The sequence below is a fragment of the Dasypus novemcinctus genome, chromosome 5, assembly GCF_030445035.2.
Source record: "Dasypus novemcinctus isolate mDasNov1 chromosome 5, mDasNov1.1.hap2, whole genome shotgun sequence".
Classification (NCBI taxonomy): Eukaryota; Metazoa; Chordata; class Mammalia; order Cingulata; family Dasypodidae; genus Dasypus; species Dasypus novemcinctus.
Genome location: NC_080677.1, coordinates 65,756,503 through 65,784,040, shown reverse-complemented (window position 1 = coordinate 65,784,040; position 27,538 = coordinate 65,756,503). Strand labels below are relative to the sequence as shown.

Genomic DNA, 27,538 nt, shown 5'->3' with positions numbered 1-27,538 from the left:
GCACTGGGAACAAAACTTGGGTCCTCCAATGTGGGAGGTGGGCACTTAACTGCTTGAGCCACATCTGTTCCCTGTCAAGTTTTGTTATTAAGATTATCTGGGGAAACGGACTTTGGCCCAGTGGTTAGGGCGTCCGTCTACCACATGGGAGGTCCGCGGTTCAAGCCGGGGGCCTCCTTGACCCGTGTGGAGCTGGCCCATGTGCGCGCAAGGAGTGCCATGTCACACAGGGGTGTCCTCCGCATAGGGGAGCCCCACGCGCAAGGAGTGCGCCCATAAGGAGAGCCGCCCAGCGCGAAGGAGGGAGCAGCCTGCCGAGGAATGGCGCTGCCCACACTTCCCGTGCTGCTGAGGACAACAGAAGCGGACAAAGAAACAAGACGCAGCAAAAAGACACAGAAAACAGACAACTGGGGGACGGGAGGGGAATTAAATAAAAAAAAAAATAAAAAAATAAAAAAATAAAGATTATCTGGCTCCATAAAACAAATTTGGAAGTATTCTTTCTTTGCTGCAGTAGATTTGTGTAAGATTGTTCTTATTTCTTTCTTAAAAGTTTGTAAGAAATTAATAGTAAATATTAATCTGAACCATTAATTTCCTTTTGGGAAAGTCCTTTTGTAACAGATTCAATTTATTTATTAGATACTGAATGACCCAGATGTCCTTTTTCTTCTGGTTTTTCAAGGAATAGACTTGTTTCATTTATAATGTCAGATTTATTGTTGAGTTATTTCTGAAAAACTGTCTAATATTTTGTTGTTTGAAGGATCTGACATGATATTCCATTTTTCTTTCCTGATATTGGTAATTTGTTCCCTTTTTCCCTTGATTAGTCTTGCTAGACTCTATTAGGTCTAGAACGTAAATTATTTTGATCATATCTTCTGTATCATTATTAGTTTTTTGTATGTCTATTTCTATTGAGGGAGAAGTGCTAAAGTCTCCCTCTCTGAGTGTGGATTTGTCTTTCTCTTTTTAGTTCTGCACTTTTTGCTATAAATATTTTGGTGCTATATTTTTATATGCATAAAGATTTAGAATCATGATCTCTCCTTTGTGGCTTGATTTTATCATCATGGGATTTCCTTTTTTATCTCTTATAATGCTATGGCCTTAAAGTCTACTTTGTCTAATGCTAATATAGCTATACCAGTTTCTTTTAGTGTTTGTATGATATATCTTTTTTCATTTTTTATTTTCAACTTTCTGGGTCTTTTTTTTAAAACTATATCTCTTGTAGGCAGGATAGAATTAGATTTTGCTTTTTATCTAGTCTGATAATCTTAGTCTTTTGAGTATTTAGCCCATTTAAGTTTAACGTTACTATTATTATATTGGGGTTTATAGCTTCCATCTTACTGTTTGTTTTATGTTCATTGTTCTCTCTTTTCTTTTCTTGCATATTAATAAAATGTTTTTTAATTTTACTTATTCCACTATTCCAATTTTTCCTTCTATGAATTTGTTAAGCCATAAAAATCTTTTTCTAATCTCTACATGATACTCTCTGAACTTCTTAGTTATGCATTCTTTTCTCTTTTATTCACATATACTTGATTTCTATTTATGTGGTAGTTGTGCTTGATTTATTATTATGGTGTTACTCAAATTGCGATTTTTACTCTCCTCCAATAATGTTTCAACCATTTAACTCTTTTCCGTCCTAAAATATGCATTTTAATTCTATGTAAATTTTAAATTCTGCTATATTATTATTTTACTATTATTTATTTACTATTTTTATTTATTATTTAGTTAGACCATATGCATTTTCATTTACTAACATAATTACCCTTTCTATTTTGTTTTTCCAACAGCTTTAAAAAATTTTTTGCCATTAGCTTCTTCTTGGTCTCCAGTTACATGTGTGTTAAATTATACTTTGCCACACTTGACTCTCATATTCCTTTCTGTATTTCCATTCTTTATTCTCTGTGCACTTGTAGGTATGTTTTCCATTGATTTCTCTTTCAGTTCATTAATTGTATCTTTTCTTATGCCTAATTTGATGATAATTCCATCTTTTTTATTTTATTTTCTTGAGTGTATTAATCAGTTACTTTATTTTTCTTTTTTAATAGATTTTTAATTTATTTTTAAAAGATACATAGATCACACAAAATGTTACATTAAAAAATATAGGAGATTCCCATATGCCCCACTGCCCATACCAACTTCTTTCATTAGTGTGGTATATTCATTGCATTTGATGAATACATTTTGGAGCACTGCCACACAGCATGGATTATAGTTTACATTGTAGTTTACTCTCTCCCAGTCCATTCAGTGGGTTATGGCAGAATATATATCTGTCCCTTCAATACATAGTTACTTTAAAATTATTGATTTTGAGTATTTGGGTCATCTGTTCATCGCTTTCTATTTTCTGTTTTCTCTCTCTTTTAGCCATGTAGTACTGTCTTTGGAATGTCTAGAAATTTTTTACTGGATGAAAGTTAAAATGTAATAAATTTTTTTCTTTAGCACTTTTGCTGTTCTTCCAGCATGGTTACACTTACCTTTTGTCAACCATTTCATGTCAAAATGTTCATCCAAACATAATATATACCAGAACAAAACCACAGTGGAGTAAACAAATGAAATGCAGCACCCAATTGGTAGTGCTCATTTTCCTTTACTATTGTTATCTTCCTCCAAAAGATAGAGTATTGGCTGATCTTCTTCATCCAGTCAGAGACCATGCTGTGTCCAGGTTGCATTTCAGACTGGAGGTTTCAGTCTACCTCTGATTTTTCCCTTGGCCATCCAGAGACTTCAGCCTAGATTTAGAATATTTCATCACCTGTCCTCTTCCATGTCTTGAACTATAATTTTGTCTTCTGAAACTGCCAAGTGCTTTGGTGCTTTCTGAGTAGGACTTTAGTCTTCTGTATCACACATCCCTAGGTAAAGGGATAGCCAGACTCTGTTTCAAGCCTCCCTAAGTTTCCTTTTAAAGCTTTGCTAGTGTGGGGAGCAGATGTAGCCCAGTGGTTGAAGCCCTGCTTCGCATATATGGTATCTCTAAAAAAAAAAAAAAAAAAAAGCTTTACTTGGCTATCTGTCTCCCAGCAACAACTTATGTGGGTGTAAAACCATGCCAGCACTGAAAATTGGCAGAGAAGAACTTTGCAGCCTAAACACGATTTATATATATTTTTTCCAGTTTCTCTTAATTATACTCTAAGGGACCACTAGTGTACCATCATCTATGCCATCCTATATTCTACTTCAAGTGCAAGTCTGTTTCCACATTTTTCATCTTCCTGTCTAGTTTTAATTTCTTTTAGCCTGCTGATTGCATTTTATATGCCTCTTGAGTAGGTTAAATAAATAAATAAATAAATAAAAATAAAGCATCCATGCTCTAATCTGATTATCTTTTGTCTTTGTTATGAGAATGTGAATTTCTCAAGTACAGGAATCATAGTTTACTCAGTTATTCCAAGCTTCTAATACGTAGAAGGCATGCTTATCAATTGATGCAGTTGTCTCACTTGTGAAAAATAATAGCATGGGACTTTGCTAATTAAACTAATGTTGAAGGATGGATTAAAGAACCATCTTCACTAATTTTTTAAACGTCACCATAGTGCAGACTTTTTAACAACTAACAGCTTCATCAGTAGAATCTCTTTTCCTTTGAATGAAAAAAAAAATTATTCTAGTTGAAATTTAATGTGGAAATGGAAAAATAAAAGTTCATCTCTTCCAGTGTTTGAATAAAAAATAAATAGAAGGGTGAAGGCTGAACTAAGTTAACTAATATATTTCTGGTATTTACTTTCCTAAAGCAATCTACTTATATTTTTTGTTTTATAAAAAATAACATGTAAGAAAGGTAAAAATTGCAAAAGGCATAGGTGTGAAATATTTCACAAATGGTAAAAACCATATATAATGCATAAATTTTGTTTTAGCAATAATATTTTTGCTGTGATATTTTTGTCCATTTTTTCCAGTGATGGTTATCATCTTCAGATGAGAATCAGACAACAAAACTATCCCCCAAGTATTCAAACTTATTATCTTCATTTTGTGATTTTTAACCTGTATTATTATCTGCAGTTATAGAAACCAAATCTTTTATATTCCAAATGTAGTTCAAAATTAGTATTAAAAACCTTTAAAAAGTATAGTAAAACTCTCTAATACATGTATGTCTAAGAGCTAAAGAAAATACAGTTATTTTATATTATGCCTGGGAATATACTTTTTGGATGAAAAAATATTATATTAAACCCTCATTGCTAATAAGATTTCTAATTAACTTATTTAAATCAGATTTATTTTATACCTAAAAGCTAATGTTGCAAGGATTCAAAGCCATATAAATCTGGTTTCAAGAATTATGCTTTTCCTCTTCCTGGAAAATATGCATTTTACTTGATTGTCTAAGATACAGGTCACCTGGATCTAATTCGTGTGCATGTGCATGTGTGTTCATGCATATGTGTGTGTGCGCGTATGCCTTTGAGCCATAAAATCAAACTGGGAGCTTTAGTTTTCTTAGCATATCTACTGTTGATAAACCATGATACCTTGTTATATTATGCTTTTATAAAATCAATTTACATGAAGAGATTTTGCATTCCTGCCTTTCTTTTCTGTGCTTAGGTGTCATTAATGGTAATGATGATTATATTAGTAAAGATTCTCCAGCAGGAAATAGTATGAGATTTTTATAAAATTGTCCCATGCAACCATGGGGATAAACAAGACCAAATTTTGTAGGGCAGGCTGTAAGCCAGGGTCTCTGATGAAGGTCCTTGATAAGTTCCCTAGGAAATGCTGACTGTCCAAAGTAGAGATGGGAATTCTCTCTCTGAATGCTGAAATCACTTCTTTTAAGGCCTTCAACTGATTGGATGAGATATTTCTTATTGCTGAAGGTGATCTCAGTTGATTGTGGATGTAATCAGCCATGTTTACAATCAACTCACTGATAATTAAAGTCCATGAAATACCTTTATATTACAATTATCTCACTGCTTGATTGACCAAACTGGGCACTGTTACCTGGTTGAGATGACATATTAGCCTAACCATCACAATGATTCTTTAATGATTATTGTTACAAGCTTTATAAATGCTGTTATCCCTTTCAGTATTCACAATAATCAGGTAAATTAGGTAGCAATAATTCCATTTATCTATTGACTCTGGTTGAAAAAGTTTTAGTATCCTGACAAGGATGGAATAATAGCAAATTCAGGTTGAATTCCAGGCCTTCTGATTTCAAAGCCCTTCTTTCTATTGCTCTACTGCTGTTTTGAATATCTAGTTTGTTAGATAGTTTACTTATGTTAAAATATTTTGCTAGACTGTTCTCATGAGCCACATCATAGAGAACCATTGGATTCTATAGCAATTTGGCATTATCTATCAATTCCAAAAATAGATATTAGATTTTGTTTGCAAACTGGTCTGTTCCTCTGGGCATATTGGGTTGTATTGGATTCAGGGCTTTCCCTTTTACTTGATGGAGTTCTGATTAGGGCTTTGATTGGGCATATCAGTGGGACATCACAGAGAAAACAAGGCAGAGGAGGAAGTTGGAGTTTTTAGATGCTGGAGCCTTGGGAAGTAAACACACTGAAGAACACAGAGGAATAGAGATGGCTACATAGATACTGCAGAGGCCCCAGGAAGATAGACAGCCTGATATTCTACAGCTGACCTTGTGGAGATAATAAAGCAGGTGAGCCTGGAGAGAAATGAATCCTGGGAGAGAGACTAGACATCCCAGCCTACAGCTGATATTGGAAGAAGCAGGAACCACTGAACCTTAAGAGGAAGAGGAAGCCTGATCCCTTTGATCCCTTTCAAACGTTGGTAACCATCTTGCTCCACAACGTGGCAAATAGACTTTGGTGAGGGAAGTTACTTAGGTGTTATAGCCTGGTAACTATTAGCTTCAACCCCAAAAAGTACCCCTTATAAAAGCCAACAGATTTCTGGTATTTTGCATCAGCACCCCTTTTGGTTGACTAATACAGATTCCAGAGGGGAATATGTGATTCAAGTGTGCCAATAAATTATTCTTTATTAACATAACTTTAATTGGTTGTTCTTTCATGTAAGAGATTGAAAGAGTGCATTTATTTTTGATGGTGAGTTTTCTTGGTTTCATGCCTTTCTAGTATTAGATGAATTATTTTTGAAAAATTTTATCTTTTCCATTATTTTAAAATAATGTGTCAAGTATTATTTTCATGTAGGGCAATCTGCTGTCATCAAGATTAAATATAAGATGTTAATAATATGATATTTCATCTTTAAGGTGCCCTAATTAGCAATTCTTTTGAAAGGCGTTTTGAAAGTTGTGGTTGGGGAAAATATTTTAAAATGTTTCTTTTTCTCTCTCCTCCTAAGTTAAAATTTAATTTGATACACTTTTAAAAAATAAAACCACTATGATAAGAGAAAGTCTGTTGTATTTCAGTGCACTAAATTCCAGGGAATATGATTCTTGGGATGCCTTACCTTAACTTGCATAATACTTGAATAAAGAAGGCAAATTGCTGATTCTAATGATTTGAGGTTGGGGCCTGTCTTAGTTTGCCAAAGGGCTGCTGATGCAAAGTACTAGAAATCTGTTGGCTTTTATAAAGAGTATTTTAATTTGGCATCAAAGCTTATAGTTCCAAGGCTGTGAAAAATCCAACTCAAGGCACCGTAAGAGGTTCTCCTTCACCAAAGTCATCTGCTACTTGTTGAAGCAAGATGGTGGGTGATTTCTGGCTGGTCTCTGCCTCTCCCCCAGGCTTCCTCTCTCAGGCTCAACTGCTTTGCTTTCTTCTCAATTTCAGCTGCAAGCTGGCATAGGGTTTGTCTCTTTCCAGCCCTCCTATATCAGTTTCTGCTCTTCTATGCTCGTCCCAATTTCAGCTGTAAGTTATCAGGCAAATGACTCATCTTTACCTGGAGCCTCAGCTCTTTGAACCTTTTCCCTTCTGTCACGTTGCATGATCAAAAATGGCAGAGCTCTCTCTTCCTGTGTTTGAGTGAGTCCATTATATCAGGCCCAGCAAGGCAGTGGGGGGTCAACATAAGCCATACCCTATTGATGTAGTCTGATTAAAAAGCCCTCCAGCAGTCTTATCAAGTAATCTAATCAAAGTCCTTTCAACTGAATTTAATACAGTTAAGGATATCACACCCGGAACAATAGATTTGTTTACGAACCTAATTTTTCTCTTTTTGGGATCCATAAAATAATCCCAAACTGCCATAGGGCCTTCTGGTACAAAATGTAAGAAAGGAAATAAGCCTTCCAATGAACAGATATCTGAGTTTTGTGTTCATTAGTCACTGTTTTACATTCTATTTGGAGTAGATTGTAACATATCTCTTGGCAACCATCTCCTTGTTGGTTATTGATGATGTATAAGCACCCATCCCTTTGGTAAAGACAACTAGTAACAATAATATAAGAAATACTGTAAATTTTGGTATGAAGTATTACAAAAAAATATGCCTCAGATTATGCTCAATTATAAAAATCACTACTAGAGCAGTTTAAAATTATTTGTGATTTCTAAAAATACTGGATTAGGTTTGTAAGAATAGATGTAATAGATTTCAGAGGTTTCACTTTTCTTGCTTAAATTTAGACTGGAGCTTTGATTCTGCATATCAATAGGGCATTGAGTCCCCAACCCCTTGGTGGGTAAGGACTCACTGAGAAAACACCATGGCACAGGAGAAAGTTGGAGTTTTGATGCTGGAGCCCTGGGAAGTAAATCCACAGGAGAAGAACAGAGAGGAATAGAGACAGCTCCATAGACACAGCAGAGGCCCTGGGAAGAGAGATAAGCCTAATTGCCTAAAGCTGCAGTTGAGCCTGAAGAGAAAGGAGCCCTAGGGAGAGAGACATTTAGGAGGAAGAGGAAGGCTGAACCCTCGCAGAGACTGGCAGCCATCTTGCTCCAACATGTGGCAACAGACTTTGGTGAGGGAAGTAACTTACACTTTATGGCTTTGTGACTGTAAGCTTCTACCCCAAATACATACCCTTTATAAATGCCAACAGATTTCTGGTACTTTGCATCAGCATTCCTTTGGCTGACTAATACAGCTACCTTCAGTGTGATCTTGTGACTTTAAACATTCTGAATGTCTTTCTCTAATGTCATAATTTTAGTAGATTTTATGTACCTTAGTTGTCTTCAGATACAATTCTATGAAAAGAATATAATATAGGATAGATAAAAAAATCTTTTCTCTGGGAAAGAGAATCTTTTTAAACAAAGACATTTACAACTGAATTTAATTTTAAGATCCTTTTATATAATTGTATGAGTTTTTAAGATTCTTGTGAAAAAGCTGTTAGATTTGTTTTGGTATTTTTAGATATTCATCAAATTGTCATTTCATTATTTAAAAATCAGTCTTCAGGAAACATGACTAATATTAATGTCATCATTATCAGGAAATAGCTCAGCATCTGTGTGATAATTTTTAGATGTATTGAAAATTTTTTCACAAGTTTGTTTTTTATAGTACATCCTAGCTAGTTACTCTATTATGGAAACAAGATTCTCATTACTCTGGTGCAAAGATTTAGTTACATGATTCTAGAGAAGTGAGTGTTGAGTAGGTAGAGTTAGCTAAAATCAAACATGGACTCTGTGGTACTAATTTGTCTTCTGAAATTTTGGTTTGTGTTGGCAGGAGGGAAGCAAGATATAAAATGAAACAAAAACTGGAGAACATTATTTTTCTTCATTATTAGCTTTAATGTAATAGAAATCATTCAAATTGATTTCTCACCCTTAAAATAATTAGATGGTAAGTAACTAATGATACGATTTTGGGGGTATTTGGGCTTTGCCTTTGCTTTAGTTTTTAATCAGGTGTTGAATTAAAAGAAATTTAGTGTTCTGGGATTTACCACCTACATTTTTAGTATGAAAATAATGTTTTCTGTAGGAATATAATCTACATTAAAAGATAGCATAGTAAAAACATTGTGATAATATGAATTTGATGAATCCTAAAAAGGAAAAGATTATGTTTTTGAACTAATCCATTCTTGTGGGTGTGGGACCCTTTTGATTGGATTATTCAGTGAGGCATGACACAGGTTGGGTTTCTGCTGTCTTGCAGAGACACAGAGGAAGCGATACCCAGAGAAAGGATGCTGCCAGTTTTGAACCTGCCTTGTGAGAGAGGACTTGAGGATCGCTAGCAGCTAAAACTTAAGCATGAAGCCTTGTAGAGGCTTGAGGCACAAAGCAGCTCAAGGCTAAAGAGATGAGCCCTATGCCTAGTAGTACACAGCTGAACTCAGGAAGAAAGCAGAGCAGCCGAGACTGAGAGAAGAGTCCTAGAAAGAGACAAATCCTATGCCTGGTTGCCCACAGCTGAGCTCCAGGAGATCATAGATTCTGGAGGGGAAGGCAGGGATTTTGGCAGGAATTGACTGCCATCTTACCATGTGGCAAGGCACCAGGATCACCAGTAGCTGAATATGGCAGTTTGACATTTTTTAATGACTCCCTAAAAGAGGAAGTTTATGTTTGTAAACTAATCTGTTCCTCCGGGTTTGATACCCTTTGATTTGCATTAAATTCAGCTGAGGTATCTTTTGATTAGATTACCTGTTAAGATTAGGGCATTTAATTTGACTGTGTCAGAGAGTGTGACTCATCCTTTCTTACCAAGGTTATTCCTCTGAAACAAGACAAAATTATTTGAGTGACTATTTTATCAATTCTTTCAAGGATACATAATGTTATATAATTAATACCATTCTAGTTGCAAAAAAGAAAAATGATTTCATTATATACAAAGAATGCCTTTGGGCATTGGTTATCAAAGTGTTCCTAGACCATGCACTTGTGAGGTCAGATTATTTTCATAACAATTCTAAGATGTTATTTGTCTTTTGTTGCCATTCTGTAATTAGTGTATAGTTCAGTTCTTCAGAGTCTACATGATGTGTAATTTTACAACAGATTGAATACAGAGGGAAGTGGACTTGGCCCAGTGGTTAGGGTGTCCATCTACCACATGGGAGGTCCATGGTTCAAGCCCCGGGTCTCCTTGACCCGTGTGGAGCTGGCCCACGCACAATACTGAGGCATGCAATGAGTGCCGTGCCACACAGGCATCCCCCGCGTAGGGGAGCCCCACGCGCAAGGAGTGCGCACTGTAAGGAGAGCTGCCCATCGCGAAAGAAAGTTCATCCTGCCCAGGAATGGTGCCGCACACACGGAGAGCTGACACAACAAGATAACGCAACAAAAAGAAACACAGATTCCCGTGCCGCTGACAACAACAGAAGCGGACAAAGAAGAACACACAGCAAATAGACACAGAGAACAGACAACTGGGGTGTGGGGGCGGGGGGGAGAATAAATAAATCTTTAAAAAAAAAAAGATTGAATACAGAGACATGTATGAAAATCCAGATATCTTCTATGAAGTGTAACAATTAGATTAACAAAAATGCAAAGTAGCGCTATTCTTCTTGCTAATTTTTTGTTTCAGAAAATATACTTTTCATAAAAATATATACTCCTAACATGTAGTAATTTATTTTGCTTGTCAGTAGTAATTAAACCCTGACAGTCCTCACTTTGCTTGGTCCCCATACGTGTGAATTTCAGTTACCATAGTTTAGTTAAATAACACCAGTCCCCAACAAGACTGTTCTAATTTTAGTTATAATAGTATACTAACTGTGGGTAATTGCATAAAATACAGATTTTGTTGCTGGCTCTTCAGTTCACAGATTCCTATATAAATGACAGGTGTACATCATGATCAGTGACCATAACATCACTTCTTTCAAAGTCTGTCAACAGTTGGTCATTTTGCAGCTGTTCTTAAGTTCATGCACAGACAGAAAAGAGTATAGTTGCATTGCTTCCTTGTCTCTTGATGATAAACTCGTGATGTTTTACAAAATGAATAATTAGAAGAGTGAATTGGCTGACAAGGGTTAAATTGCAGCAAAGAAACAAAAATGCTGGAAGTGAAACTTGACTCAGACATAAATGGAGTAGTAGAAGAGAGTTGACTATGAAAACGTTGACATTGCTGCTGTTTGGGAGAATCTAGATGTGCCACCAGAGGAACTAAGTTGAAGGACAATTTTTTGATGTAAATAAGGCAAGTGGTTGTAATACAAGTGTCCTAGAGGAAGTGATGCTGGCAAAAACCCAAAAGTGACATTAAAGGAACTCTCATAGGTATTTTCCAACATTGAAACTACAAAGGATAAAATGTTGGAAGTTCACCAGACTTAGAAAGGAGTATGACAGTTTTTGCCATGGCAGAGGAAAGATGAGTGCTCCATACTGTAAGCTGTAAAATGAGAGGAAGGCAAGCATTGTTCAAATTAGTCTTGATAAGCATGATGTTTAAGTTATATGTCAGTTTGGCTAGGTTTTGATGTCCAGTTGTTTTGTCAAGTGAGCACTGGCCTGATTGTTATTGTGAGGATATTTTATGGATTCACATTGTCAGTTGACTGCATCTTTGGCTTATGACATCTGCAGTCAACAAAGGAGATTACCTTCAGCTATGAGAGAAGTCTCTTATCCAGTTATTTGATGGCCTTAAAGGGAAAACTGATGATCTCAGCAGTCAAAAAGAATAATATCTCTACTTCCACCAGCCAGCTTGACCTGGGAAATGTATCGAAGCCTTCATCAGAGTTCCCAGCTTGCAGCATGCCCTACAAAATTCAGATTTTTTCATCCCCTATGGTTGTGTAGGCAAGTTCTGTCAATTCCTATAATCTCATATTTACATACATATATATTTCATACAAATAAATATATATATACACACATATCCTATTGATTGTTTATCTGAAGAACTCTGAGTAATGTAGATCTTCAAACCTAGAGTGGTTCTTGAGAAACAGAATTTTAAGAATGAGATTTTTGAGTTGGTTCTGGGGTTTTTGGAATTGGTTCTTTAATGTGATTAGATTAAAAGTCACTAATGACTCCAAGTGCAATGATCAAGATGGCACTGATAGTTCATGGTGTGACTTGGCAACACAGATACACAAAATATCACCATTGGTTACTGCTAATCAAATATATATTTGAGTAAGACTCTGAGTGACAGTGTATTTGATACCTTAACAGAGTTTTGAGGAGTTAAAAAGTTTAATGATGTTGGCTGGGTGTTCCTAATTGGGGTGGATACAGTTGTTTAAAAAAGGGATGAGCTCAAGGCTTCAGATTCTCAGCTTAAACCACAATAAGGACGTAAAAGTTTCTAGGTGATCCCTGAAAGAAGTGTATTTCTTATAGCCACAAACTTGAAATATCTGAAAACCAGGCCAGAGTCTCATTGTTCTACTGACTGAATTACAATGTAAATAGAATTGCTAACCGTGCAAGGTGTCTGCTGTTAAAGTGAGAGCGTTGATGGGGAAGGAATGGGATCCTGAAAATTGGAATGGGGACATATGGATCAATAATGATGATGGTGGGATGTTGAGACTTAGATAAACTTGTAATGGTCTGCCTTGAAGAATCAGTCATGACCTGTGCACCTGAAGAGATTAAATCTGCTGTGCATGATAATCTGTAACTACCTCCCAAGAGATTAGCCCTGTTTCAACAAATGAAACTTTAATGGAATGCACTGATATAGTTTACTTTGGCAGACATTGCTCATTTTTCGCAGGACCCACCCCCTAATCTTCCTCTATTCTTCCATTCCTATAGCTAAACAGAAGTCCCAACTGTCCTGAAAAGTAAGGTACAAAGTGTGACCCATGAGGAGGTACACTATACTTCAAAAGAATTGCCTGATTGTTGCAGTTTATATGGAGAGAAATCAGGGGAATGCATATGGAAATAAAAAGGATGTGAGATCATGGTGGTAGAAGGAACTTAAAGTTGGATCAGGCTGAATTTCTTGATATGGGCATACTAAGCAGAGGTTCTGGATTTAATGTTGTGACTTAAGGGGTTCAAAAGGACTCTTAACAGTTCTGGTGGTTGGCATAAACCAAAAAGTCGTACATATTGCCTGAAGATGAAATGCCAGAACTATCCTGGAATAATGTAGATGAGCGTATACAAAGGTTTAGAGAGATAGGAATGTTAGGTGGCTTTCTCAAGTATGACCTGCTCACCCACCCTAGGAATGTTCTGAGGACATACCTTTCACTAGGACTGTGAGGAATACATTTGTGAGGCAAGTTCCATTATCCATGAAGAGGTCTGTGGTAGCTCTTGTCCATAGGTCAGATATTACTATGGAAACTGCTGCCACTGAACCTTGATCCTTAAACACAACTTTGATCACATATAGGGTTGGCAGAGTCCAAGTGGCAGCATTTAATGTCCAGAGCGAAGGTGGACGTGGCTACCATAATGAACAGCAGAGTCAAAGTGGTAATCAGAATAGTTTCCCTTGCAGAGTTCTGTGATAATGGGTAGTTGATTGAGGTATCTAGATGTAAAATAGATGGATGGTCTATTAAATTCTTACATGATATGTATAAGCAGAAGAGGTCTAGGTCAAGTGAATAAGCGTCTAACTTGAATTACAATATCAGGGATTACAGTTCTACAAGCAATTTGAAGACATGAAGTAACTTACAGACCCAGACCCACTTGGATGAAGAGAAGGCCAAGTTCCATTGGGGAAGGACCATGGTATACTTAAAGTGTTTTTTTTTTTTACTGTTAATCTTCCTTCAGACTTTTGCCACGGTAACTATGCACTGGGGAAAAAGAAATGCTTAGAATTTTTTGGTATTATTAGACACTGACTCCAATCTCAGGAGATACAAAATATAGCGGGGGCTAATGGAGGCCAGGTGATCAATGGAATTTTAGCCCAGTTCTATCTCATGAAATGCTTAATTGAAATAGAGATAGCCACTAGCAGAGGAAAGGCCAAGTGGAAGCAACTAAAACTGCCTCTAACTAGCAAAAAAGTAACTGAACAACAGTAAAACATTCCTGGAGGGATTTCAGAGATTAGTGCTACCATTGAGAACTTAAATGATGCAGGAGTGATGATTCCCAACACATTCCCATTCTGCTCTCCTATTTGGACTATGTAGAAGCTAACAAATGGATCTTGGAGAATGACAGTGGATTATCGTAAACTTAACCAGGTAGTGACTTCAATTGCAGTTGCTGTTCCAGATGTGTTATCATTGAATAAATCAGCACATTCCCTGGTACATGGTACATAGCTGTTGATCTGAGAAATGCTTTTCCTTGATACTTGTTAGTAAAGACCACCAGAAACCATTTTCTTTCAGCTGGCCTCTTTCCACAGCCACCCTGTCATTGCACAAAGGGCTTGTGAGTAAAATGGCCACGTTGGTAGGGATGGAGGTTATGCATGGGCTCAGCAACATGGACTTCCGTTCACCAAGGCTAACTTGGCTCTAGTCACTACTAAGTGCCCAATCTGCCAAAAGCAGAGACAAAACACTTAGTTCCTGATATGGTACCATTCTCAACGGTGATGAGCCTGCTACCTGCATGGCAGGTTGATTACATTGTACCACTTCCATCATGGAAAGGGCAGTGTTTTGTTCTTACTGAAACAGACACGTGCCCTGGATTTACTCCTGCCAAAACTACCATCCATGGACTTAAAGCATGCTTTATACACTGCCATGATATTCTGTACAGTATCACTTCTAAACAAGGACCCTATTACAAAGCAAACCAAGTATGGAAATGACATGTGCTCATGGAATATACTGGTCTTACTATAATCCCCACCATCATGAAGCATCTGGATTGATTGAATGGTTGACTGGCCTTTTGAAGACTCAATTACAGTGCCTACCTGGATGACAATACCTTGTAGGCATGTGGCAGTGTTCTTCAGGAAGCTGTATATGCTCTAAGTCATCATCCACGTTATGAAACTTTTCCCCTTGTAGCCAGTAATTATGAGTTAGGAATCAAGGGATGGAAATGAGAGGTACACTACTATTACCCTTAGTGATCCACTAGGAAAATTTTTGCTTCCTGTCTCTGCAGCCTTAACCTCTTCTGTTTTACAGGTCTTAGTTCCAAAAGGAGGATCACTTCCACCAGAAGACTTACAATGATTCCATTAAACTGGAGGTTAATACTGCCACCCGTCCACTATGGGCTTCTCATGACTGAATTTATAGGCAAAGAAGGGAATTACTATGCTGGTTTGGGTTATTTATCCCAATTATCAAGGGGAAATAGGACTGCTATTATACAATGAAGAATTTGTACAGAAGAGTTTCCTGGAATACTGGAGATCCCTTAGGGTGTCTTAAAACAACCATGCCCTGTGATTAAAGTCAATAGGAAACTGTAGCAAGCCAATCCAGGTAGGACTAAATGGACAAAACCCTTCAGAAATGAATGATTGGGCCATCCCATTAGGCAAAGAGTCAAGACTAGCTCTTGTGCTTGCTGTGAGTAAAGGAAATATGGACTGGGTAGTGGAAGAAGGTAGTTATAAAAATGAGCCCTGTACACATAACCAGTTGCAGAAACGAGGACTATAGTGGTTGTGTGTATCTTCCTTGTTTTGAATATATTTGTATATGTACTTAAAGCAAATATCTTTGTTTTATTCCCTAGCTTATCCCCCTTATTATATAATATAAGCTGAATTAATTTTATGCCATAATATTTAAGTTATAGGAGATCAAGTTTAAGAATGAATATTTCCCAAGGACTTCCATCATCTTCTAGAGAAAGAGTATGTTTCTCGTTATGTGCAGTATGGTTAAATTATGTTAGGCAAAAGTATGACTTACTATTTTTATTTAGTGAATAAGTAAACTTTAAGGAGATGTATTGGGTGTGAAGTTGACAAGGGGGAGAGGGGAGACTGTGATGATTAAGTTCATGTGTTAACTTGGCTAGATTATGGTGTCCAGTTGCTTAGTCAGGCAAGCACTGCCTGTTATTTCTATGTGGATATTGCATAGATTTAAATTTTTAGTAAATTGATTGCATCTATGGCTGTTGACATCTACCATCAACAGAGGGATTGACTTCATTAATGAGAGAAATCTCATCCAGTCATTTGAAGTCCTTTAAGGGAGAACTGATGATTTCAGCAGTCAGGAGGAATTTCGGTCTCTGTCAGCCAGTCAGCTTCTCCTGGGGAATTCTTTGAAACATTCATTGGAATTCCCAGCTTGCAGCCTGCTTCAGAGAATTTGGACTTGCCATCCCCATGGTTGCTTGAATCAATTCCTATAAGAAATCTCAATATTTACTTACATACATACATAACATATGTATTTACACATGCACACACATGCATATATATGTTCAGTTCTGTTTCCCTAGTAGTGTATGATTTTTACAAGGAAGTAAAACCCTTTAAGTCTCAATGTTTCTAACGTTTAAAATTACAGTATACTAAATAAATGATAGTTTCACTTTTTAAAAATTTTCTTATACGTTTTAACTGACAGCAAGAGAGTATTATTTAATGTTTTCTTCAAAAATTTTTAATGGTCACAGTAAATTGTTTCAGTTGATTATTTTTTAATTCTATTATTTGGAGGTACTGGGCTGGGGATTGAACCCTGGACCTGGTACATGGGAAGTAGGCGCTCAACCGCTGAGCTACACCCACTCCCCCATTGATTATTAAGATTATATTGCATGGTTTTACAAGACAAAGATGCTTGCTGTCATCACAGTTATTCAATATTGTGCTAGAAGGTCTAGCTAGGGCAATTAGGTGAGTAAAAGAACTAAAAGACACCCAAATAAGAAAGGAAGAAGGAAAATTTTTACTATTTGCTATTGATATGGTACTGTTACTAGAGAATTCCTAAAAATCCACAACTGAGCTCCCAGAGCCAATAAACAAGTTTAGCAAAGTGGCAGAACACAAGACCCAGTACACAAAAATCAGTAATGTTTGTATGCATTACTGATGAGCAACCTGAGGTGGAAGTTAAAAAAAAAATTCATTTACAGTAGTGACTAAATGACTCAAATATTTAGGAATAAAATTAACCAAGGACATAAAGGGCCTATATTCAGAAAACTACAAAACCAATGGTAAAAGAAACCAAAGAAGACCTAAATACATGAAAGGACATTTTGTGTTCGTGGATTAGAAGATTAAATATCATTAAGATGTGAGTTCTAACCAAACTGATTTACAGATTCATTGCAGCCCCCAAAAATCTTCCAAAAGACTTTTTTCCCAGAAATTGAAAAGCCAATTATCAAATTTATTTTGAAAGGTAAGGGGCCCTGAATAGCCCAAAATGTCTGAAAAAGGAAGAATGAAGTTGGAAGACTCTCACTTCCTGACTTTAAATTATGTTACTTAGCTACAGTGGTAAAAACAGCATGATATTGGCATAAATATAGACATATTGACTAATGGAATGGAATTGAGAGTTCAGAAATAGACCCTTCCATCTATGGCCAAGTGATTTTTGAGAAGGCTTTCAAACCCACCCAGCTGGGTCGGAAACGTCTGTTCAACAACTGGTGCTGGGAGAACTGGATCTCCATATCCAAAAGAAGGAACAAGGATCCCTATTTCACATCTTATACAAAAATTAGCTCAAAATGGGTAAAAGACCTAAATGTAAAAGCTAGAACCATAAAATTCCTAGAAGAAAACGTGGAGAGATATCTTCAAGATCTTGTGTTAGGTGTGGTTTCTTAACCCTTACACCCAAAGCACGAACAGTGACAGAATAAAATAGATAAATGGGACCTCCTCAAAATTAAACTTTTATGCTTCAAGTGACTTTGTCAAGAAGGTGAAAGGCAGCCTGTTCAGTGGGAGAAAATATTTGGAAACCACATACCCAATAATGGTTTGATTTCCATGTTATATAAAGTGGTCTTATAATTCAACGATAAAAAGACAACCCAATTCAAAAAATGGGCAAAGACCTGAATAGTTATGTTTCCAAAGAGGAAATGGACAAAAAACACATGAAAAGATGTTCAGCAACACTAGCTGTTAAGGAAATGTAGATCAAAAACTACAGTGAGGTACCATTTCACTCCTTATAGATTGGCCATTATTTATAACAAACAAACAAAAAACAAACAGAAAACTACAAGTGCTGGAGAGGATATGGAGAAATAGAAACACTCCTTCACTGTTGGTGGAATGTAGAATGGTGCAGTCTCTGTGGAAGACAGTTTGGCAGTTCCTCAGGAAGCTAAATATAATTCTGTCATATGATCTGGCAATGCTGCTACTAGGGATATATTCAGAAGAACTCAAAGCAGTGATATGAACAAGTATTTGCATACTGATGTTCATAGCAGCAGATCCATTTTGAGTTAATTTTTGTATATGATGTGAGGTTTTGGGTCACCCTCATTCTTTTGCAAGTGGATATCCAGTTTTCCCAGCATAATTTGTTGAAATTATTTAACATTCTTTCAAAATAGAGCTTACAAATAAATGTTTATTGAGTATAGTGTTCCAGGCATTTGTCCTGTGTACTGAGGAAGATACAAACATACAGAAGACATGTTTCTACCCTGAAGGAGTTAATATTTTAGTAAGATTGAGGTAGAAAACACAAATAAGAGTAAGATAAATTTTAACTGTTTATTAAGAGAGATACCAACAAAAAGATAATTTGTGCCAGGAATATGCCACAAGGAAGAAAGTAGTTCTCCTTGGAGCAGCAGGATAATTCTTCATTGAGGAAATGGCATTTAAGCTGAGTCTTGCAAAATGCATTGTTGTTTTGAAAGCAAAAATAGAGATGGACATTCTAATAGAAGGAAAAATATAGCATACTTTAGATTTGCAAGTTTTCCTATATATAGCTCATTAAAACTTCTATATACACTTCATGAATGCTCACATCCTATTTCATTCTTTGTTTTACAAAATTTTTAAAAATCATTTGTGACTGAAGCTCAAATTTCTTAAAGTAGTGTTATGGCTTTTGAGTATTTTGGAGTTAATAATTTAAGTCGTATTTTGATTCTTATTTTTCATGGCTCTGAGGACAATGAGCTATTCCTAAGTCTTAATTTGGTAAAGAGATACTGAAAGCCAGATAATTCTGTGAAAATTTGTGTAAAATATTCTATTTATATAATGAATTTTAATAAAAATAATTTTATTCTATAAAATATTTCTCTAATACGTCCCAATATTGCTTTCTTCTCATTTTGCCTACTTAGATGAATAAATCAACCCTGCCTAAAAGCAACAATAATCTCTTTTGTCCTAGGTTCTCTGTGAAGACCCTGATTGATCGGTCCTGCTTTGAGACAATTGATGATTCTTCTCCTGAATTTAACAATTTTGCAGCTATTTTGGAACAGATTCTAAGTCACCGGCTGAAAGGTAAACAGTATTTATGTTTTATTTATTCTCTCAGCAGTTCTCTTTGTCATAAGCTTGGAATTTTAGAAAGCATATAGCTTGTTGTGATTTAGAAAGGGGCAACACAGCATCTTAGGAACATAAAGCCGACTTCAGAATGTCTGATCTTTTGGTCTAAAATCCCTAGAAAATTATCACTATTCTTGGATTTCTCCTGTTTCCCTACTGGATTAAAAATGTTGAGTGTATAAATTGCAACATACTAGGAGCAAAGTCATTTCCCATTAAGCAACTAAATAAAGACTTAAATTAAATAGTAACCTATCCCACAAAGATCACTGGATGGTATTTTAATCAACCTACAAATAAGCTTTCCAGGCATTGTTTTTTTGGTTAGCTTCTACTTCTCTAAACTACAGAATCTTTGAAAATATTTTAGCAGTAAGTAGGTAAAAAGGAGTGTGAAGTAGGTACTTTGGCTTTCTTAAAATAAATCAATTATATTATACCAGAAATATATATCTCTTAAAATGAGGCATTTAAAGTGGAAGATGGAAGTTATGTTCTCCTTGAAGTGTAACTTTAAAAAATTATATATGTATACATCTGTAAATATGTGGTTGATAAAAATGCATTATATAGTATAAATATTAATGACAATAAATAATAACTTTATCAATGACAATAAATAATAACTTTATCACAGTAATTCCATTATCTAGTCTTCTTAAAGGAAACTTGACCATGAACTGTTTGTCACTTAAATTTTTATTATCTTTACAACAAGATTATAGTTGCTAAGCAGTAATCTGCTTTGATAATATAACTTTTGAGATGCTCCCATTCAAGCTGAAGGTTCATTCTATTCTATACTTTTATATGCTGAAAGTATCCAAGTTCTACTCTAAATGTTTAAAATCAGTTGAGCACTTCTCTGGGCCCATTATGAAAGATTGAATTTAATTACATGGAAGAAAAATTTGATTTCTGTCAGTTCTTTGCAATTTAAAATGAGGTTCATAAAATTGCTGACTGATTTTTCTTTTTAAATTTATCATTTTAAAAGAGTTATGGGCAATACAAGTTTTATGCAATTTGCTGTTCTATAATTTCTAATTTTCTGCACTTAATATGTTAATTTTTATAAGAAAAAAATATGGAAGTTTTTCAAGATATTGTCAGGATTACTGTATTGTGTGGTGATCATAATTTTTAATTCTGTAAATAATACCTGACTAAAAAAATGCATGGACTATACTAGGTCCTTGATGTAGATTAATGTTCATAAGCATTTTTTCTGAAGACCTCAATTCCTTTGACTCAATACACGACTTATGATATACCATATATGTGGTTTTCTCAGAACATACATATAAACAGCTATGCATAGAATCAGGCCATGTTGAGATGTCCATGCCGCATGAGTTGGTAGAATCACTCACCATGTAAGTGGACTCATCTGGTGTAAGTACTATTTTGCCATTGTCTAAGTCAAACCTCAACAAAATATAAAGCATAGACCTTCAGAGTTACTTCTAAGCAATCCAGTCTATGAATGTTATTTTTAAGAAGCCAATGAAGTAGTGTAATCAAATTAACATTCCTAGTTGATTTATAGATAAGAATTCCACTAGTATGACAATAAGTAAAAAAGACAGATACAGTAAGAACTGTGTTAATTTTTTTAAGATAGGTAAGAGCAATAATTAAAAACTTGCTTTAAAAAATTTTCCATAAATTCACTATTGTGGTCACCATTATTAGTATAAATATGAGTCATTTAATTATAACTTTGAGAAGAGGTATTTTAAAGAACCAAGTATCTAAGGACTTTCGTTTATTTTATTTTATTTTTTTGTTTTGTTTAGTTTTTCTTTTTTTTTTTTTTTATTGATTTTGTAATAATATTACATTAAAAATATATATGTGAGGTCCCATTCAACCCCACCCCCCCACCCCACCTCTCCCCCCCCCCCCCCCCAGCAACACTCGTTCCCATCATCATGACACATCCATTGGATTTGGTAAGTACATCTTTGGTCACCTCTGCACCTCATAGTCAATGGTCCACATCATGGCCCATACTCTCCTCCATTCCATCCAGTGGGCCCTGTGAGGATTTACAATGTCTGGTGATTGCCTCTGAAGCACCATCCAGGGCAGCTCCATGTCCCAAAGACGCCTCCACCTCTCATCTCTTCCTGCCTTTCCCCATACCCATCAGCCACCATGTCCACTTTTCCCAATCCAATGCCACCTCTTCTATGTGGACATTGGATTGGTTGTGTCCATTGCACCTCTATGTCAAGAGGAGGCTCAGATTCCACATGGATGTTGGATGCAATCCTCCCACTTTCAGTTGTAATCACTCTAGGCTCCATGGTGTGGTGGTTGTCCTTCTTCAACTCCATCTTAGCTGAGTGTGATAAGTCCAATAAATCTTATTGTATGTGCTGGAGTCTGTTGAGGCTCAGGACCTGGCTATCACATTGTCAGTCCAGAGATTCAAATCCGCTAAATATATCTTAAACCCCAACATTAACTGCACCTCCATCACCTTAGCATGAAGGACTTTCGTTTATTATTCCCCATTTTTTGGCATTCTTATATATAAGGAATTTCTTTTTTTTTTTTTTTTTTTTTTTTTTGAGGTACTTCAACTGAGGGTTGAACCCAGGACTTCATATGTGGGCAGCCACCGTTCAACCACTGAGCTACATCAGCTCCCCTGAGTTGGCTTGTTTTTTTTTCCCATGTGTTTGCTCGTTGTTTGTTTTTGTTTTTGGAAGGCGCTGGGGACCAAACCCAGGACCTCCCATGAGGGAAGCAGGGGTTCAACCACTTGAGCCACATCAGCTTCTGAAAATTCTTTTACTTTTGGAGACGTTGTCTAATTGTTGTTATAGTACGCAGTGCTCAGTTAAAACTTCGTTATATGACAACTGATTTTTCCAACTTCTCTTATAGAGGTACATATTACAAACATAACTTCATGGGCTTATAAAATTTACTTTTCTCCAGCTACTTCTGATTTTTAAAGTAAAAGGTCATTTGCTTTAGATTTTAATTTTTCCAGAGAAAGATAGTATCCCCCCTTGACACAATACAGGCTGTGCTAAAACAGGTAAAGTTGAGAGCTGAGACGGTTATCTACTTGATTCATTATGAAAATGCCATTATTTCAGAAGAGGAGGCTTTTAAAATCACATACTTTAGTCTTGTTTGCAGTAATCCCTCAAATGAGCAATAATCTTATAGAATGTAGTTGTGAACTAGGAATTAATCCTAGACTATGAGTTAAAAAAGTCCTCAGTTCAGTAATTTTTAAGCTGTACTTTTAAGCATAATCCTCCTTGCCACACCCATGCATTCCATAATGAAAGCCACTTATAGAAACTTGGCTTAACATCTCTGTCAAAGCCAAGGCAGGGAAGGAAGTCAGGTATTTTGCCTGCTCAGCAGCAGTTACCCCTACTTTGCAACTCTATGGGACTACTACAGGTAACATCAAGGATCACAGATAGAAAATTACTACCCTAGTCAGTCTCCCTCCTACTGAAGCAGTCAACTCAATAATTTATCTAGCAGATGGATATATAGTCTTTGTTTTAACACTTCTGATATCTGGGAACTTAGGAGAGTACAAAGTGGTGCACATCCCATTTTGTACATTCAGATTGTTAGAAAATTCTTACATGTATGGAACAACTGGTAGATTATGCTTTGATCCTATTTTGCCACTTTTTTCAAATGTAAGCCTAATAAATATTAGAAGGCTGGTATTATATATCATTTTCTTCTCAATTCCCCTTTTTCTCTCTCAAAGAGAAAGTATCCCTAGTTTCTTCAATCTTCTGGAACCACTACAGTTTTAATTATTCTTCTGATTTATCTCTGGTTTGTTAATATCGATCTTAAAATCTGGTTCTCAGAACTAAATAAAGTGCTTCAGATAGAATGAACCCTGAATTAGTCATGATATAATTACACTTATTTTTTTTATTCCTAATCCCACTTTTGGTTCACATTGAGACTGAGGCGAATTAAAATCTGAATGCTTTTTTCAAATTGAACAATTTCTTATCTATGCTTAAGTACTCTAAATCATTTGCTCATGCTGGAGTTTGGTAGGGATAAATGCAGTATTATTTCCAGTGTCATCCTCTTTAGAGGTGGATAAGGTAGATAATAAAAAATGTAAGACTTCTTCTGGGAAGATGGAGTAGATATACTTTTTTCCTATTTCTCATGTTAAATACGGCTAAAAACCCTTGATGTTATATATAAAATAAGCAAACGAAGACTCAAATGTAGAGAGAAGGAAAACTGTCTAAGAACCTTGGGACCTTAGGAACAAAAAACAGTGGCAAGTTCCCTGGTCACAGACTGAGTGGTAGAAAAGCAGGCAACCTTAAAACATAAATGGGTACAGAAAAATATTCCTTACCAGAGCCTGCTCTCTCCAGCTGAAGGATTAGGAAAGGGATAGCCTAGCAAGACAGAAAATTTTTAGACAGTAACCACTCTACTGTAGCCAAACACCACAGAAAAAACCTGTGACACTACCTCCCGTCCCCTATGCTAGAAAAGGCTAAGTAGTGAGCCTGGAATTCCACCCCTATGAGGCTGTAAGGAGGTATACTAATACTGCTGTCAAGAGTGGTATCAGAGAAGGCCAAATAGAAAGCTGGGATTTTCATCCCCACTCGTCAGTAATCAACCCATTTCCTTCTATCTTCCCATGATACCAGTGGAGACCACATGGGTTTCCTGGCTTTCCACTGTCACCTGACAGTAATAAGGTGCCTCTTCCCATTCCATTATTGTGGTGTCAGAGGTCAACTGGAGAGTCAGGTATTTCACCATCACCCAGTGGTGATGAGGCCACCCTTAACATGACATAAACATACAGATTCACGAAACTAAGCATACCCCAATCAGGATAAACCCAAAGAAATCCACACCAAGATACATCATCATTAAAATTTGAGAAATAAAGACTAAGGGAAAATGTTGAAAGCAACCTGAGAAAAATGGTACCTTACCTATAGGGGGAAAGTAATTTGAATGACAGTAGATTTCTAATCATAAACCATGGAGGCCAGAAGGGGAGTAGCACAACATTTTTCAGGTCCTGAAAGAAAAGAGTTATCAACCAAAATCTTATATCCAGCAAAATTTTCCTTTCATCATGAAGGAGAAATCAATACATTTTCAGATGAAGGAAAACTAAGAGAAGTTGGCACCAGCAGACCTACCCTAAAGAATGGCTAAATGTAGTTCTCTAAGCAAAAAAGTAGAGTAAAAAAAGTAACCTTGGAACATCAGAAAGGAAGAGAGAACACAGTATTAAAAATATGGATAAATACAATGGACTTTCAATTTTATTTTTTATTTTTCTCTTTGTTCCCTCTCTTTGGGGTTCTCTGTTTTCTTTGATCAGCCTTCCTGTGAGTTACTTGAACATTTTTATAGATTCCATTTTTATTTGTAATATTTTTGATTCTATCTATGATATAGAACTTTTAGTGGTTGCCCCTTTTATAATATGCTTGTTTTAAATATTTTCTCTATGTACACTTAGAACCACATCAGATAGATAAAGTAAATTTTTACTTTAGCATAAGATATAATATAGAAAATTCAAGAGAAGGAAAGCCTATTGTTTCAGGATGCTGATTTCTCTGGCACATAGTCCAGAATATATGAGGCAAAAAAGAAGACCCAAAGAACTCATTGCTGTGTTTCTCCTTGGATTCTGAGGTCCCTAGATAGTCTGACTTTTTTCTTTCACCTTCAAAATCACCTTCAAAATATATGTTTATTACATATATAATGTCCAAGAATTTTAGTAATACCAGCAAGAGTAAAGTGTGTTTATATGTTGCCCTGTAACCAGAAGTCTCCTTTATTTTTTTTTAATGTAAAGAATTATGTTAATGTTTTTATAGTATTAAAATATCTGTATATTCTTGGGATAAATCTAAGTTAAGATTCATGTATTGTTTTAACATATATTGCCAGATTTTGTTTGCTGACATTTTAGAAGTTTTGGGTAAAATTTATCTGTGATTTTTCTGTTTCGAATTTGTGTTTTGGTATATGGGGGTGTTAGTTATAGGAGCCTCAAAATGAATTGGGGATGTTTTATCTTTTTATATTCTTTGGAAGAAGTTTGTATAAGCTTTGAATCATATATTAAGTAGAAATTGCCAGAAAAACTCTCTAGATCGAGTGGTATGTGTATGTTTCAACTACTAACCTACTTTTACTTTCTTCAGTGATTATGAGTCTGTTCAGGTTTTTCTTTCTTCTTGAGTTATTTATATTTTTTGAAGAAATCTTTAATTCCTTGTGTTCTTTTTCTTAGGTTCTATATTATAGAATAGAATCTTTTCTAGATTCTATTTTATAATTGCTTTTTTCTTCTCTTCTGTATCCTCTTAATTGTCTAATCTCTGCTATATCTAGTTAGTTGTTATTTTTCTTTTTAATGTGACTCACTTAAATAAATTCAGCTGAATAGCTTTAAAAAAGTAAGACTCCCTAAAGAGTTCTAAAGACCAAAACTTAAGGCAATTACTTATTTGTATCTTTTTTATGACATTGTTAAAAGCTAGGATTATGTTTTTATAACCCCAGATACCCCTCTTCTCCAAAAGATATAGTATATTTAATTCAGGATGCTGTTAAAGAGTAGACAAAAATTCTACTAGTGAAGACCTGGTATGATTTTCCACAAAAATGCCAGCTAGTTGGTCCCCTTTTGTATTCCTAATAATGATATCAACTCTTGAGCAGGGTTTCCAGAGATTTGTTCAATTTTTATCAGTCTTCCAAATAATTAACTGACAGCTTTTTAAAAAAATCATACATATGTTTATGACATTATTATTTCCTCCATTATGTGATTTTTGTCTGTATTCTGTTTATGTTCACTCCTTAACAGATTTATTTTTAACCTTTTCTCAAAGTACTGCTTTGGCTACATTACAAATTTGGATAGATGTTTTCACTAATAATTCCTTTCTAAGAAACTTCTACTTTTTGTTATGATTACTTCTTCAACTTATATGTTATTTAGAACTTTATTTTTAATGTTTAAGAGCTTGTTAAAAGTTTTATTTTCATTTTTTACTTTCAAGTTGGTTACATTATGGTCAGAGAATTTGGTCAGTGTAACAGATTCTTTGAAATTTTTATAACTTGTTTGTTTAGCTTATAATTTTAATAAATATTCCATCTTGAGAAGATTGTGCATTCTGTAATTGTTGGTTATGCTTTTCAAATATTATTTACATTTTTGGAGGTTTAATCTATCAAAAACTGAGAAATTTTAACCTATTACACTATTTGGATGGATTTTTCAATTTATTCATATACATATGTTAATTTTTGCTTTCTCTTTATTGAGGCTATGTTATTTGGTACAATCAGTTCTGTGGTTTTTATAGAGTCCTTTATTATCTGTTTTTGTTTGTTTTTTCCCCTTCAGTTAGGCTTTTGAGGATTTCTGTGATTTTTTTCCTGTGCTTACTCTGGATAAAAGTTTTTAAAAAATTTTTACCCTTGGGAGTGGATCTGACTCAAGTGGTTGTGCACCCACCTCCCATGTGGGAGGTCCTGGGTTCAGTTTCCGGTGCCTCCAGAAGAAACAAACAACAAGCAAAACAAACTAAAAAACAACTCATGGAAGCTAATGTGGCTCAGTAGTTGAGCATCAGCTTCCCACATAGAAGGTTCTGGGTTCAATCCTTGTGCCTTGGTACCTCAAAAAAATTTTTTTAACCCAGCATTTCTAGATTCTTTTTGTTATGTTTTCCTAAAACTCCATGTTTTCCTCAGTTTGGCAATTAATTGATTAAAGTTTCAAAATATTTTCTTTTTTCTTTTCTTTTTGAAAGTTATCTTTTCCCTAAATTGTTGATCCAGTGAACAATTAAACTTAACAGCAAAGTTTAAGGTTATTGTTGGGATAAAACAATTATAGTATCATGTCACTTAGTTGACTCCAAGTTTCAAGTATTCATTAATTCCTTTTAAATAGTCTCTATTGCGTATAATTTATTTTCAGGTTTTCATTTAAAATTGTATATGCTCAGAGATACATAAATATAGTACTACATAACCATTATATTATATAATATTCTCTTTTAGATAAATCCACCCACTCCCATCCTCTAGCTTTGGGTTTTAGTTACCTTTTTGTTTTCTATAGAATCAAGATGCTTTTTTACTTGAGTATGTCTCCTCCCTC

At 35.4% G+C, this 27,538-nt stretch overlaps 2 protein-coding genes across 17 annotated transcripts in view; one reads left to right on the top strand and one right to left on the bottom strand.

Moving 5' to 3' along the window:
* RUNDC3B (RUN domain containing 3B) overlaps positions 1–27,538 on the top strand; it is a 256,564-nt gene that overhangs the window by 12,503 nt on the left and 216,523 nt on the right. For all 16 annotated transcript variants that reach the window (XM_058297049.2, XM_058297056.1, XM_058297053.1 and 13 more), the window contains exon 2: positions 19,187–19,302. In XM_058297049.2, coding sequence (XP_058153032.1) covers positions 19,187–19,302 — 116 coding nt within the window. The remainder of the gene's footprint in view (positions 1–19,186; positions 19,303–27,538) is intronic.
* Positions 1–27,538, bottom strand: part of ABCB1 (ATP binding cassette subfamily B member 1) — a 290,971-nt gene that overhangs the window by 198,601 nt on the left and 64,832 nt on the right. The gene's annotated exons all lie outside the window — the stretch shown is intronic.